The following is a 14528-nucleotide window of genomic DNA, read 5'->3' as shown; positions in this document are numbered from 1 at the left end:
TATTGATTGGAAAGACATTTGTGCTTTTACTTTAAAAAATAACTTACTTTCATGCTTTTTAATTTTGTAACAAATATTTGAATTTAATTTTAAGCCCACATAAATAATTTAATCATTAAAATAGAATTTATATCTATATATAGATATGTGTGTATATATTTCCAAGATCAAATGTTTTGGTTTAAATTAACTTAGGGTCACTTTTGATTGCTCAAATAAGTAGATTTTTGATAAGCTGCATTTATTCTATTTATAGAAAAGAAATTTTCTGCTAATTTTTTTTTTCTTCTGTGTTTAAGGATTAAACTAAAATTATCTTGTAAATATAAAACCAGCCTCATTTATAACAATTTTTACTGGCTATAAAAAAAGTCACAACTAATGAAATCAAACACACGTTTAATAAATTTATGAGAATCAATATCACAAATAAATGTAACAAAATTTCAATGCCAATTGTAAAGCTAGCTGTTGACTAACACAAAAACTTACATAAATTTCTTAACATCAAAGGTAATAACTTTTCAACAATTACATATGACTAATAAAATCAATTGAATCATATAATAGCACACTTTTATTATCCAAAAAATATCACACAAAAAATAATGTTCAAAAACAATTCTGACATGTAACCCGCTTACAATCTAGTGCATTGGTAACACTTCAACCTTTTCTACTAGGTTTTGCTCCTAACTACAAAATGTTCAAAAGATTATAGTGAATAAATAATCCATGTATTGCCATTTTCCCCCTCATACATAGTGACGTGTTTCAGTGTCGTATTATACTCTGTTCTTTTACAAATTACTTAGCGTACGTAAGACACATGTGTTTTACAAGTTCCCAACATTACTTAAGCGAGTCAGTTGCTTAGTAGCTATGATGGAAAATTAATTTTATGTAACTTATGTCTGTTGCTTGGCAAATTGATTTTATTTATCATGAACACCTCAGAACATTCCTTAATATGTAATGCATTCTTCTAGCTGTTAATTTTAGTTATTTATAAAAAATCATTTTGATAAAGTAATAGTTAAGTCATGAAAAAATGAAAATCTAGTAAAGTGTGTGTTTTTTTTTAAGACAAATATTTTCCATTCGAAAAATAATTCAGTTAAAAACAAAAAGTAATATGAAAGATCAACCTTTCCAAATGAACTCAACAGATTTTATCGATAGGAATTGATTGCATTATTGGGAAGTTTTTGTGTTCTAAAATATTTTGTTATTATTTTATAAAAAATAACTTTTTAATATATAATTACAATGAAACTTCAATAATTCATAGGATTTGTAGAAGTAAATAAAACGTCTAGATTTTGAAAATTAGAGCAACAAGAAAATGAATTATTCTTGATTTTTATTTCAGCAAAAATAGGCGAGTTGTTGCTAGCGTATATATTAAACATTTTGATCGAGAAAAGAATCATCAAAATATTTTACGTGATATCAAAATAATTATTGTATTACTTATATGGTTTGATGTTTCTTTGATAACCGAAAAAATCAAACTTCAAATAAAATTATTACCGCACAATTTTGAGAACTGTAAGTAAAAGATAATAAACCTGAAAAAATGTTTTGTTACAACATTGAATAATTTGCTACCAGAGAAAAAATCTTTGTTCTAAGCGTGTATAATAAAAAAAGGAAAAATATTTTGTGACAGAAAAATTTGAAAATTAATCTTTTTTTTTTTTTCCTTCCCCAAAATCAATTGTCAGTAGTTCCTCTCACTTGACACTGTATGTTCTCTGAGTAAACTATATCATTATTTCTCTGATGGCAAGTTTGTCATCGTTCAACTCAAAACTTATTTTTGTAGAAACAAAAATAAGTTTTGCAAAAAAAAAAAAAAAAAAAAAAAAAAAAANAAAAAAAAAAAAAAAATCCCTAACTAAATACCAGCAATACGAAGTATGCAATATATTTTGGAACATTATAAATGGTTTCAATATTTAGTTGTGTATGGAAATTCTGGGAGATCAATTTTAAATAACTATTTATTTTTAAAATTGTAATAGGATGTTTGCATGGTGACACTAAGTACTTGACAGCCTGCAAGTAAAATGAGGGGAAAACTTATGGTCCAATACACATACTGTAAACACTGCATCTAGATTCTAAATGATACTATTTTTCTAACTTATAAATTTAACAGTTATTTAAATTACAACTAAGTTATATATTTTAAGTTTTTTTACACTTCTGACCAATATATGAAGGGAGAATGTAAAGGGATGTAATAAAATTGTAAAAGAATGCATAAAAACTTTTGGTCAAAATTTTTAGAATTCTATCATATAAAATAACAAAAATAATTTTCCTCCATAAAATAGATGAAGTTATAAGCTCATAGAAGTATACAATAAAAATAAAGAAGTAACATATATACTCTGTACAAGTAATTTCCTCAAATAGAGGAAAAGTATACATCCACATAAATATTTATATCTATATATATTGCTATAATAAACAGAGAAGATTAAGTAAAATTACCTGGCTGACTAGCATATTTTGACATACATCTCTTAAAGGCAATAACTCTTAGAAAACATATTTATTTCTGTGCACTATTAAATGCAAACACTTTTCAGACAAGTGTTCCATAGTAGTATGAAATTAAAGGAAGTTATGTGACGCAGAAGGGGCGCCTGAATTCCTCGACAAAAACTAAACTGGCACACTTCATTGAAATATTAAGTGAGAACTGCACTTGTTAAATAAGTTGTATCCAGTTGCAATCATACTTTTATCACTCAGCGTGAAATGGAAAATGCCTAACTACATATTGGGTCGTTTAAGCACAATACCTAAGAATATGTAATTGATGTGCTGAACTTCTTGCAACCTCTTATGTTCCCCAACAGTATTCTTTCTTCGCCCTGTCAGTTAAAAGATCTGGAAAAATTAAAGGATCCCATTTTTTCTGTTGCAGAATTACTCTGTCTAATCCCACAATATAATGCCATGCTTTTTTTCTAGAACTTCAAACAAAAAGAAAATCAATTTTTAAATTGATAAAAAATTTTTTTTTCATTTACTCAATTGCTGTTGTAGTTCATTTGCGTCGCAATAGAGCTGCACAATGGGCTATTGGCGACGGTCTGGCAAACATCCCTGAGGATGATCCGAAGACATGCCATCAAAATTTTGATCCTCTGCAGAGGGTCGGTAGCCCGACGACCTACATGCTAAGTCCAGCACTTTACGGTAGAACAGTTTATTGAGGACAAATACCGCACACCCTCGGTCCCTACACAGACTGATCCAAGTGGTCACCCACCCACACACTGACCGCACCAGTGATGCTTATTTACTTAACTGACTGGCACACATGTTCTAAAAGATCTTCTGTAACCGCTCAAACTTGGTTTTGGCACTATCTTAAGGGATTGTGCTCCAGACACTCTCTTTAGAGTGTCCCAAAAAACTACGATGACGAGCAATAGATTGAGCCCTGAGAGAAGTTATAAAAATAATCATTGGATAGACATTGTTTAAACTAGATAATTTAATTTATTAGTTTTATATTAAAATAAAAACACCAAAACACACTTTTTTGTTGTATGAAATAAAGTTTTTCTCGCATCGGAAATCAAACTGAAAACTAAAAAGGCATCCCCCATTGTTTTTAAGCTTATTCTTCCAACAGGCAAATTTCTTCCTCCATTGGCGCCCCATCTAATTTATTAACATTAAGCCTAAGCTATCACACTCTAAAATAAAATGTAGTAGAAACATGTTTATCCATATACTCGTATCATACCATTCCAGGAAAATAAAATATTCAAATTTAAAATAATACTCACTACTGCACAATGAAACAAATTACTAATACATTTGCAGAATGAACATACAATCAATAACATATATCTGAATCAAATTTTTACAACCATGAATAATATTTTACAATGTTTGCACGATGAAGTACGAGAATGTCAATAATATTTATGCACCATTTTCTTTCAATGAAGACATCATTTAATGTTTTAAACAGGTGAAGGGGGACAAATATGGAATAGGTTGGTTTACACTCAAATAATTAAATTTACACTCAATTTTATCAATAAATAGGTGATTCAGTTAATAATTAAAAATTTGCAAATTTATAATTTTGTGGTATGGCCTGCATTTCCTCTCTCTTTTCCCTTTTGTATTTAATGTTCCATACTTGTCACCCTCTTTACTCATAATGATTAATTTGAGATTTATATTTTAAATAAATAGAATTTAGAGAATAAAAGGTGATTCTTTACACAAAATAACGTTATAAAAAGATCTGTAGTAAAACCTGTTAAATTTCGCTCCCTGATGTTTAAGTACCAAACTAGTATAAACATTTAAATTCTCCATTTATCAATTGACCACTTGACTAAGTGAACCATCAAACTGTTACTCCACAAAAAGTCAACTTACAGAATTTCACTGTACTTTTAATTTCAGTTTAACTTTACGGAATAGGTTTGTTTACCCTAAAGTAATCAAATTTATCCTCAATTTTATCAGTGAATAGATGATTCAGTCAATAAATGAACAGGTAAATAAATATTTACAAGCTTATAATTTAGGGTACAGCATTCGCTTGTTTTGCTTTTTGTGTCCAATATTCCCTCCTTGTCTCTCTCTCTCTCTCTATTCATAAAGGTTTATTTGAGATTCTAATTTTAAACAAATTACAAACTAAAAATTACAGAATTCATAAAATAAAAGGTGATTCTTTACACAAAATAAAGTTAGAAAAGATCTACAGTGTAACCTATTAAGTTGAGCACCATAATGTTTAAGTACCAAACTGGCAAAAACATTTAAATTCTCCTTTTTCATAAGCTGACCACTTGTCTAAGTGGACCATCAAACTGTTGCTCCTTAAAAAAGTCAACTTACAGAGGTTAATCGAGAGCTTTCAATTTTAGTATCTTCATCTACCATCAGTAACTGTTTTTCTGGTCAACATCGAGTTAGTTAAATGTCTTCCAGGAATAATTGATAGATTAATGCAAGAAGTATAATATAATGTTTTGAAACAGACATTGTAGTCAACTATGTAGTAACTATTATTGTTAAAAGGAAAAGAATAAAGCGTATTTTCACAAAAACTGTGCACGAAAAAGAAGCGCATTTGAACTCGAAAAACTACAAACCTACTTTATCTGGTAAAAGATCAAACCACGGATGAAACAAACATGTAGTACTGGGCTCAGGATGTTCTGCTAAATGTCTTAAAAATATTTTTAACACATTACCTGTATTAATGCTATTTGTTTTTCTCTCTTTGGAGGCAGATAACAAATCGATACATCAAAAACAAAAAGAAATATTATACTGCATCACGTTAAAAAGAAATAATGGGTTAAAATATCTGTCAAGAATGAATTTTAAAAAAAAGTATACACAATGTTGTTCTCAAATAAACAAAGAGAAGATGACAGACGATTTCAAACACACTTCAAATTTTCAACCGGTAATCAAACGATTTTTGATATTTTGTTCTCAACTTCCTCGGTATCTATTTGTCGAGTTCGCTTTTATATTAATTTGAGTCCACCAATCTATATACTTTTCTTTCTTCATCTTTGATAATGATTCCAAAAACATGTATTAAAGGCTGTAATTACAGAACACTCAATCTATTTAAAATGACGTAAACTGAAACTGCTTGAAGGAAATCTTGCTGCTCTCCTATCTTGAATGATTTCTTGATTTATTTTTAAAATTACATTTGAAATAATTGTTAATTATGTAAAATAGTAGAGCTAAAAGATGTGTCGCATAAATTAAATGAATACGTAATTTTAATGAAATATGAGAAACAATTTGAAAAATATAAGCAAAAATCAGTCTTCTTAACTGCCTTCTTTAAGACTAAATTATCATATTTCAAAGATATCCATGGTGTTTAAAGATACAAATTCAGAAGAACTTTGCTTAAAGCAAACATCAAGTCACAGTTCAAAATGCAAATTACATTAAAAGACATTTTGACTTTTTTTTTTTGGCGGGGGGGGGGGGAAACAAAATGAGCAAAATATTATCCTTAATAAACATATTAATAATTAGAAAGGAAGTATTTTCTTAAGCGACGAATATTTTGAAGCAATGCCTAATTTTTATATTATGCTATTATTCCAAGTAATGAAACGGTGCTATTAAAATTTCAAGCGATAGTTTGGAAAGATTCTTCGTTTATTTTATTTTTATTTATTTTCGAACTTCAAAGATCGGTGTTTTATTGAATTTTCAAAGCTTTATGCTTGTATTTAGTAGCTCTTTTGTCCTGAATTCGGTAAATATATAGTATGAAAGAAAAAAAATTCTAGTGATTTTATTATGAAACGAAAAAAATAAAAAAATAAATAGAATTTCGTGAAAAAGTTTTAAGAAGTTAAACCTCAACATTATCATTATTTTACAACAGAAAATATAATTTTTTTTTAAAAAAAATATCGAAGTCAGCTTTTTTTAGAGCCATGAAAACAATTAACGCATTAAGAGCTATTTAACATCAGACTTCAGAAGCCGTAAGAACCCTGATAGTATCATTCTTTGTCTACTGAACTTGAAATAAATTTAGCATTTTTCTTATAGCACCATTTTTAAAAAATCGTCGAGTGTAATTTCCGATCAAAATTAATTTATTTCTCTTTGTTTTAAAATCTCAAAAAATTACCCATCTGAAAATATCAATTATTAAAGAAAAAAAGCTAAATTTAGTGGCACGACAGCCCATGGAGGGCCAACTCCAACTATGCCTATTCCTGTTTTCTTGACCTTGGTGCAAGAGCACTTGTTCCGGTTGGCATGCTTAGTACACATTTTATCAACCCACTGCCCGGGTCAAGGATAGAGCCCCGAACCTGTAACATCGGAGTGAGAAGCGCTACTACTCAGCCACTGGGCGTCAATAATTAAACAAGATGTCCCGTGATCGCCATGCTCGATACATATTTTTAGAATTAAAATATTAGGGATCACTAGTTAAGATGTAAACCAGGAAAAAAACTTAAACGCTATCAAAATCTGCCGAATGACTAATGAGGAAGGTGTAATAAAAAACATCAAATCCAGTTTTATTTCAGGATAAAATTTAGAGGAATTAGAATTGCAATTCAACTTCTCTCTGTTTTTTCCACCCATTAAAAAGGTTTTGGAGGTTTTACATTCTCGCCTTCATGATTAGAAAGTCTCTAGATTTGGATATAATTTTTTTCTTCGCTTAAATATTAATTTACGACCTCTAATGTGTATTTTTTTGCTATATTTTTCTTACTAGAATTCTAAAATTATGCGTTAAAGTCATAATAAAACAGTCTATATTTGTCTCATTTTGATAAAATTTCAAATCAAGCAATTCCGTTTTGAGAAAAATGGTTTTAAGTTTAAGAGTCTGTCTTTTCGCAAAATTTGAGGGTACTGTTCATCTCATTCTACCTTTTAATAAATATTTTGCACTATGATCTGTGACTTGGAACACGATGCCCAAAAATTCTTCTGAATATGATTTTCAAAATGACCAATACATTTATAACAGTACGAGTTTATAAAAATTAAATTACTAGTAGAAACTATCATTTTGACATAATATATCTATATATTTATATTACTAGTAATATAATACTGCTAACATTTAAGCCCATAATATAATTATCACGATTTTAAGGGACATTTAACGTTTGGTTCCCTCAATGTACGTTTGTATATATATATATTATATTTATATAATGCACTAAACTTTTTTGTTTTTAAAAATAGTACAATATTTCGTAAGAGAAAGGAAGCAAAGATATCCACGGCAAAAAGGTATTTATCAGGACAAGGCTGATATGTGGTGATCTTAGCATTATGCTCCATGATTTCTTTGAATTAAGTCTCACTCCTGAAATGTAAGAAAGTAAATACTAATGTATTTAAAATATAAAAAGTTTATAAACTGACCACACATTTATTGTTTTTAGTTAAATTAGTTTAATCTAAAGCTAAATAATAAAATAGAATAAGAATTTTAAAAAAGGTGTTTTTGAATTAGATTAAAAAGGAGGAAATAATTTCATTTTTGACGCATTTAAAAAATGGAGGACGCATCACTTTCTAAAGACATGGGACGGGATTTTCGGTGACAGAAGTTTATTACGAATTACATTTGACAGAAATTACATTATTTCATCACGCGCAGAGAGTCAATTCAAAATAAAACCTTCCAATTCGTCTGAATTGGCCGGGATATGGATCGATAGAAAATATGCCTATGAATTTAATATGAAATAAAGAATTCTAAATTTTAAAGTAATTAAAAATAATACTTCCAATTGAAATTTTATATTGTGTTCTTCTGTATTTTATATTGTATATTATGCATTCTATTCTTTTCCTGAACTTTGGCAAAACCTTTGGGGGTACAGAGAGGGCAATTTTAGACTTTTGTCTTTCTCCATCGAAAGAAAAGGTTTTGCTTTTATGACTTCCGGAGCTGGTACCCCCTGAAGACATCAGCTTTGGTTGTCATATTTATCCAATTTTTTTCATTTTTTCATTGTCTCCTATGAATTTAACTTGTAGCACTCAGGAAACGTTTGAAACTTGTATTGTCATCAGACACAGAACTCCAGTGGAGATGGGAGCACAGTAGATAGTCGGTAATTTGTATGAAGATTATTGATTTGTTTTTATTACATAGGGATAAATTCTCCTGAAGCGGCTAGACGAAGGTGAAATTGTATTTTCACCGAACACAGAGCTCCAGAGATTTTTGTACTCTAGTTAGACATTAATCCAAAAACTGCATGAAATGCCTCCAAATAAAGAGAGGAATGACTTAGTAATCTCTAAGCATATTACCAGATAACTGAGATTCGAAGGCCTGTTAGAGCTAAACTGTTCGTCCTAGACAGAATTAGATTTAATCAAGATATTCATAATTCAGTTACCTACAGTAAAAATATCATTTATGAAAAGTCATAGACGTACCATTTTTTTCATTAATGATTTTCTACTAGAAAAAGTCAAATACTAGAAAATGCACGAAACCGGTCTCTCCCTAGATGGCGTATTCCAGCCTTGTTATCGCCTATGGAAACAAGAATGGCTCATTTTAGGGAGGTATCTTCACTCTAGGACACACAATAGACCGAAGAAAAATATCCCCTTTCTCCCACCGACCCGAGCCGAAACCACTCCAAAACAGTGACCCCGCACCCCTACTTGAAATAGTCATACCTCGTTACCGTTGTCACTGTCACAGGTCCAGACGAATGTCTGGAGGAGCTCTTATTTTAGACAAACTATAGGTTCTTCTGCTTGACTAGTTAAGTGGTCCACTAGATTCAGTGTTTAGTTGTGGTATTCAGTGTTGGCTAGTGGTATTCAGTGCTTGTTTGCTAGAAAACAGGACTGATTTCGGCATTATCAAGGCACCCTGTCTTACCCCATTACACGGTGTTACTACCTCACTCTTCCCTGCTTGTCGAGATGAAGTAGGGAGCGAATTACATTTTATAAATGTCTGTTTGGATATCAACTTTCTTAATATACAAGTTTCATTTACATTCGTTTTCTTCGCTCCAATTATAGCACAAAATCTAAATGGGGTGGCTTTATTTAAGTGGGACACACTGCAATTTATTTTTAAAATACCTCTCTGTTATCTTACTTACACTTTCAGCCTGCCGATAATATTGTGCATTTTCCGTTCTCGACTTTGGTGGGGTGCAAGACGTCGGAAAATTTCCTTTACGAAAGTGTCTGTGATTCCAGGACTACTTTGTTCAACTGCAGCAAAAGCATTGTGGAATTCCTCGATGGAATTTTCTCTGGAGTCACCGGAATTCTTTACTTGGCCACCATGTGTTTCCTTTAACTGTGAAAAATGTAAGAAAAATTCATAAGCCAGACAAAGTAATCTAGTTATAAAGTAATTATAACACATTGCAAAATTAAATTCAAATGCTTAAAAACATGCTTTTTAATTTATAAAGAGCAATTTTTATTGTATCATAAATTATGGCATTCTGCTTATAGCATTCCATTCTTTCAAGTGAAGTGAGATGAATTAAAAATAATTTGCATATACACTATCTACCGATAAGAATTTGAACACGTGTGATTGGAAAGAAAAACAAACTTTATTCATAATCAATAGTTGGTAGAGCCTCCACGAGAGGTAGTTACAGCTTGAACCCTCCGGGGCATACTTTCCTCAAGTTCTTCCCCTCGACTTGGAGAAGACATGTATGTTCCTTCCTCGATTTTGGACGGGTAGTACACCCCTTAATTCGGGGATTCAACTCGTCCCAGAGGTTCTCGACAGGATTCAGGTCTGTGCTCTGGGTAGGCCAGTCCATTCGATTAGCCCCATTGGCACCATACCAAGCCTTGGTGACCCTCGCAACATGACAGCTGGCATTGTCGTCCTGGAAGTAACAGGGGTCCACCCCGTAAAACTGCCACAACGTAGGAAGCACATTGTCATCCAAAATAGTGCAGTAGGCTTGCATGGGACTAATGCCGATGTTCTCTACACGATATATATCGGCGGAGGGCGTGACGCATCTCAGGACCGTAGATATAGTCATTTGCATAGGTGTCCTAATACTTATTGATATATAGTATATTGTTGAAAATTCTTATCAAAAATATTGTTTATTTGATTAAACGTCTTATTAAAGCTACACTAATTTTACTTTTTGACGATGATCTGAGGTTAATGCTTAAGAATGCACGTTGCAATACTGGTGCACACGACACGTGCACTACATTAAGGAAGAGAAAATGACGGAAACACAAAAGGAGAAAGCACATTTTGATCAACCAGGCTGTAAAATACTCTCCAAAACTGTTTACCAAATATACATCTTAATGCAAAATGCATTTGAGTGATTTTTATCGTAAGATATATACATGATAAATTTTGTTAACTCAGAGTTCTGGTGGACAATTTTTAAGAGGACCTTGAAAATTCGGGTGGCATCATCGGCCGGGGAACATGGGGGGTAGCCGTAATCTGGAAAATATGGTCCCAATAGATTAGTCAGGAAAGCGATCCAAAGTTTAAACCCCTTGTTAATTTTACTTTTTGTGTATTTCGCCATATCTTGATAACTTTTTAAGCGAATTGAAAAAACTTGCACGCAATTATAAAATTCGTTTATCCAAAGATCACTCCATGCAAAAAATAACTTTTAGTAAATATTTAATAATAGTCGAAAAAATTTTAAATCGTAAGGTATGCAATTTTTTGCATCATTTCAAAAAATTTAATTTAACAAATCAAAATACAAAATTTTGAACAAACGGTAGAATTTTAAAAACACGACTTTTTTAAAATTCGATTTCTCAGGAACTATTTTATGAATTTCGATCAAATTTTGTTTTCTGCCACGTAAAATGACATTCTTTAAAATGATGCAAAAAATTGTATACCTAACAATTAAAAAATTTTTCGACTATTATTAAATAAAATAATAAAAAAATTTCATAAAAGTTATTTTTTGCGCGGAATTACTTTCGAATAAACGAATTTTATAATTGTGTCCAAACTTTAGACTCCTCTCCCAACTAAACCATTTGGACCCAATTTTCCAGATTGTAGTTACCTTCTATATTTTGGAGGTCAGAAATCCTAATCCGTAGAAAAAAGGGTATGTTTTTACAAAGAAAGTACATTTTCGTGTCTGATTTTGTAATTTAAAATATCGTCTTCACTAATTAATTATCATATTTGAAGTCACTTCCTCGAACCATTAAGATTAAGCCCTAGAATGCAAAGATCCAATCATTAGATCAAAAGTTGATGGTTCTTTTATTTATTTATTTTTTTTGGACATTTTTTTATACATATATACACCGAAGAGCCATTACATTATGACCACCCTGTTAATAACACGTAGGACCGCCTTTAGCCCTCAAAACTGCTAGCACCCGCCGTGGCATTGATTCCACAAGGTGCTGATAGGTAGTCTGAGGTATCTGGTACCAAGCGCTCACCAACTGGTCCCGCAATTCTCTCGCATTGAGAGGGGGTAGTGTGGCAGCACGAATTTGGTTTTCCAAGTAGGACCACAAATGCTCTATTGGATTAAGGTCAGGTGAATTTGGGGACCAAGACATGACTTGAAAGTCACTGGAATGTTCCTCGACGATTCGACCCTTATGACATGGTGCATTATCCTGTTGGTAAACACCATCCCCCCGCAGGAAAAACTGTTGCCATAAATGGGTGAACCTGGTCTGCAACTATGTTCAAGTAGCTTACAGACGTCAGGGATTGTTCTATGAGTATTATGGGGTCCTAATGTGCCCCATGAAAGCATTGTTACTGGGCGAGAAACCATGAAAACCTGGGCGAGCCCATTGTTATAGATGGATGGTGGTCATAATGTAATGGCTCTTCGGTGTATATATAGCAAAATACAGTAAGCAAAATGCATCACTCATGTTTCTACGTTGTATGCATTCAAATCTGATCAATCCTTATTCAGGCTAAGAGCTGCTTACCTCTGTTATTAGCTTAGTGAAGTAGTTGTAAGATCGGGAAGACTTGGATGAAACAGATGCATCTGGATGAGAAGGTGACATCGGAGATTCAGTGTCACTACTAACATAAGAACTTTGACTATTGCTACCCTCAAAATTAGTGTTGGTATTGGTCGTAGACTCAGAATTGCGATCACAGTCAACGAAGTCACTGTTCGATAGTATTATCCAATGTTGTTGGTCAAAGTCATCTGGACTACTTCGGTCAGAATGCCATGGTACTTGATTGCAGAATGAAGAGGGCATGCTGGTTGGCCTCATCTGAAAAGAAAATGCCTTTACTATAGTTCCATGTAAAAAAAAAATTCCTATGCCTCTGCCTACCTGGCAGACATTTGTCATTCAGGTATTTGTTGGGCAGGCTCATTGTCAGCTCTTTCAGGGGCACCATATTAGGTGGGCCAACCCAACACCTCTTAGAAGAAGGAAGGTTTCAGTACGGATCAATTTAGTAGTCCGATGTAACGAAGTTAAACTGCGCAGTAGATGAAAAATAAGAAATATGTCATAACTTTCAGGGTACTAAGCTGCGCAGTGGTGGCAAATACGAAATATGTCATTACGTTTGGACTAGTAAAAGATCGACTGTCTTAAAAATGGTAACCCGTACTGAGGTCTGCTCTTTTCTAGGAGTTTTGGCCAACCTTGCTGCCACAGTAAAAACAGATAGTACAGAGAATGAAAGAACATCCATGCCTTGTCCGGGATTCGAACTTATGATCTTTCTGATGTGAAGTCAGCTCCCTGACCACTACACAGTTCGGGTCGGCATTTCATTTTAAGTTGATTAGAGGAGTTGATTTATAGAAGGCATTCAAGGCCAACAATCTGTAAGTATCCTTTAAATAGCATTCATTGAAATTTTGTACAGTAAGTTTATCTTTTGAATTGTTATGTTTCATTTCTTAAACATATATTTCGGTTTCTTAATTTTTTTCAAAATAATTATTTTTATTATTAATATTTTAAATTTTCTGATGATGGAAAATTTAATTTTGCAGATGAATATTACATATTTTTGATATTTAATATTTTGAACAACTTTATTTCAGTTTTTTTTAATTTTTCAAAATTATTATTACTATACAATTTTTTAATCGCGGTAAGAACTTTTTATCAGTGTAAAAAGATTGAAATTTTCACTCGCCTTTTAAACAATGTAAAAATATAATCACAATTAAATAAATTACTAAATCACTATAAAAATTTATAAATTATTTTATTGAAAGTCATTTTTATGTTGGAAGTAAGCGAAAAGTTATCAGCATGATGCATCTGTTTTAGTTGCAGCGGCCACTACATATAAAGCTTACGATCTCACCCTGGACAGAGTATGCACTCTTTTCTAGGGTTAAAGTATTCGACTGCAACTCCAGAGGTGCTTGGTTTGAATCCAGGCGACAGCCAACAAACTTTTCTCTCACACACTCTCCTCCACATTGGTGACTACGGACGCTCGAACATGCAACGCATCTATCCCACTCCTCACCAGATGGCAAAACTACACTGCATCGCCTTGTTCGCTGTTCACCTTTTGACAAACGAATCACTTGGGTTCTTAATCGAACTGCACTGGAATGGTGACGTACTTACGGCGAAACGGTCTCTCAGTTTTGTGAAACGCTAAAGTGCTGATGACACTAGGCAACCAAGTGGAGGCAACTAAGTTAAGAAACCGGTTTTTGGTTTCTCGTTTGTGATCACACGTTACAACCTTCGCTTGTTCAACCAACTTTGAATAGTCCAATACCAGAACGGCACTGGTATTGAACTTTTATAGTATATAACAGTCTAATACCAGAACTTATATTTTTCAATAAAGTTTATTGCTAAAATCTCTTTTAATTATCATAGAAGCGATTATTGACAGTAGTAAGGGCCGCGATAGAAGGGACGGAAGTGACGTCACAGTCAACCGAAGCTTATTTCTGCCCAACCGGAAATTGCTTATTTCTGCCCGCTTGCTCATTTCTGCCCGCCTGAAACTTCGTCTGCAG

At 32.4% G+C, this 14528-nt stretch overlaps 1 protein-coding gene across 1 annotated transcript in view; it reads right to left on the bottom strand.

Moving 5' to 3' along the window:
* Window positions 1–5989: 5989 nt before the first annotated feature.
* LOC107441289 (serine/threonine-protein kinase 26) overlaps window positions 5990–14528 on the bottom strand; it is a 28505-nt gene continuing 19966 nt past the window's right edge. The window contains exons 8-10 of the mRNA XM_071182231.1: window positions 12493–12792; window positions 9654–9856; window positions 5990–7879 (exon numbers count right to left, since the gene is read on the bottom strand). Of these exons, the coding sequence (XP_071038332.1) occupies window positions 7867–7879; window positions 9654–9856; window positions 12493–12792 (516 nt within the window). The 3' untranslated portion in view covers window positions 5990–7866. The remainder of the gene's footprint in view (window positions 7880–9653; window positions 9857–12492; window positions 12793–14528) is intronic.

The sequence above is a fragment of the Parasteatoda tepidariorum genome, chromosome 6 (assembly GCF_043381705.1).
Source record: "Parasteatoda tepidariorum isolate YZ-2023 chromosome 6, CAS_Ptep_4.0, whole genome shotgun sequence".
Taxonomy (NCBI): Eukaryota; Metazoa; Arthropoda; class Arachnida; order Araneae; family Theridiidae; genus Parasteatoda; species Parasteatoda tepidariorum.
The sequence above is the reverse complement of the archived record's forward strand: the minus strand, read 5'-3'. Positions and strand labels throughout refer to the sequence as shown.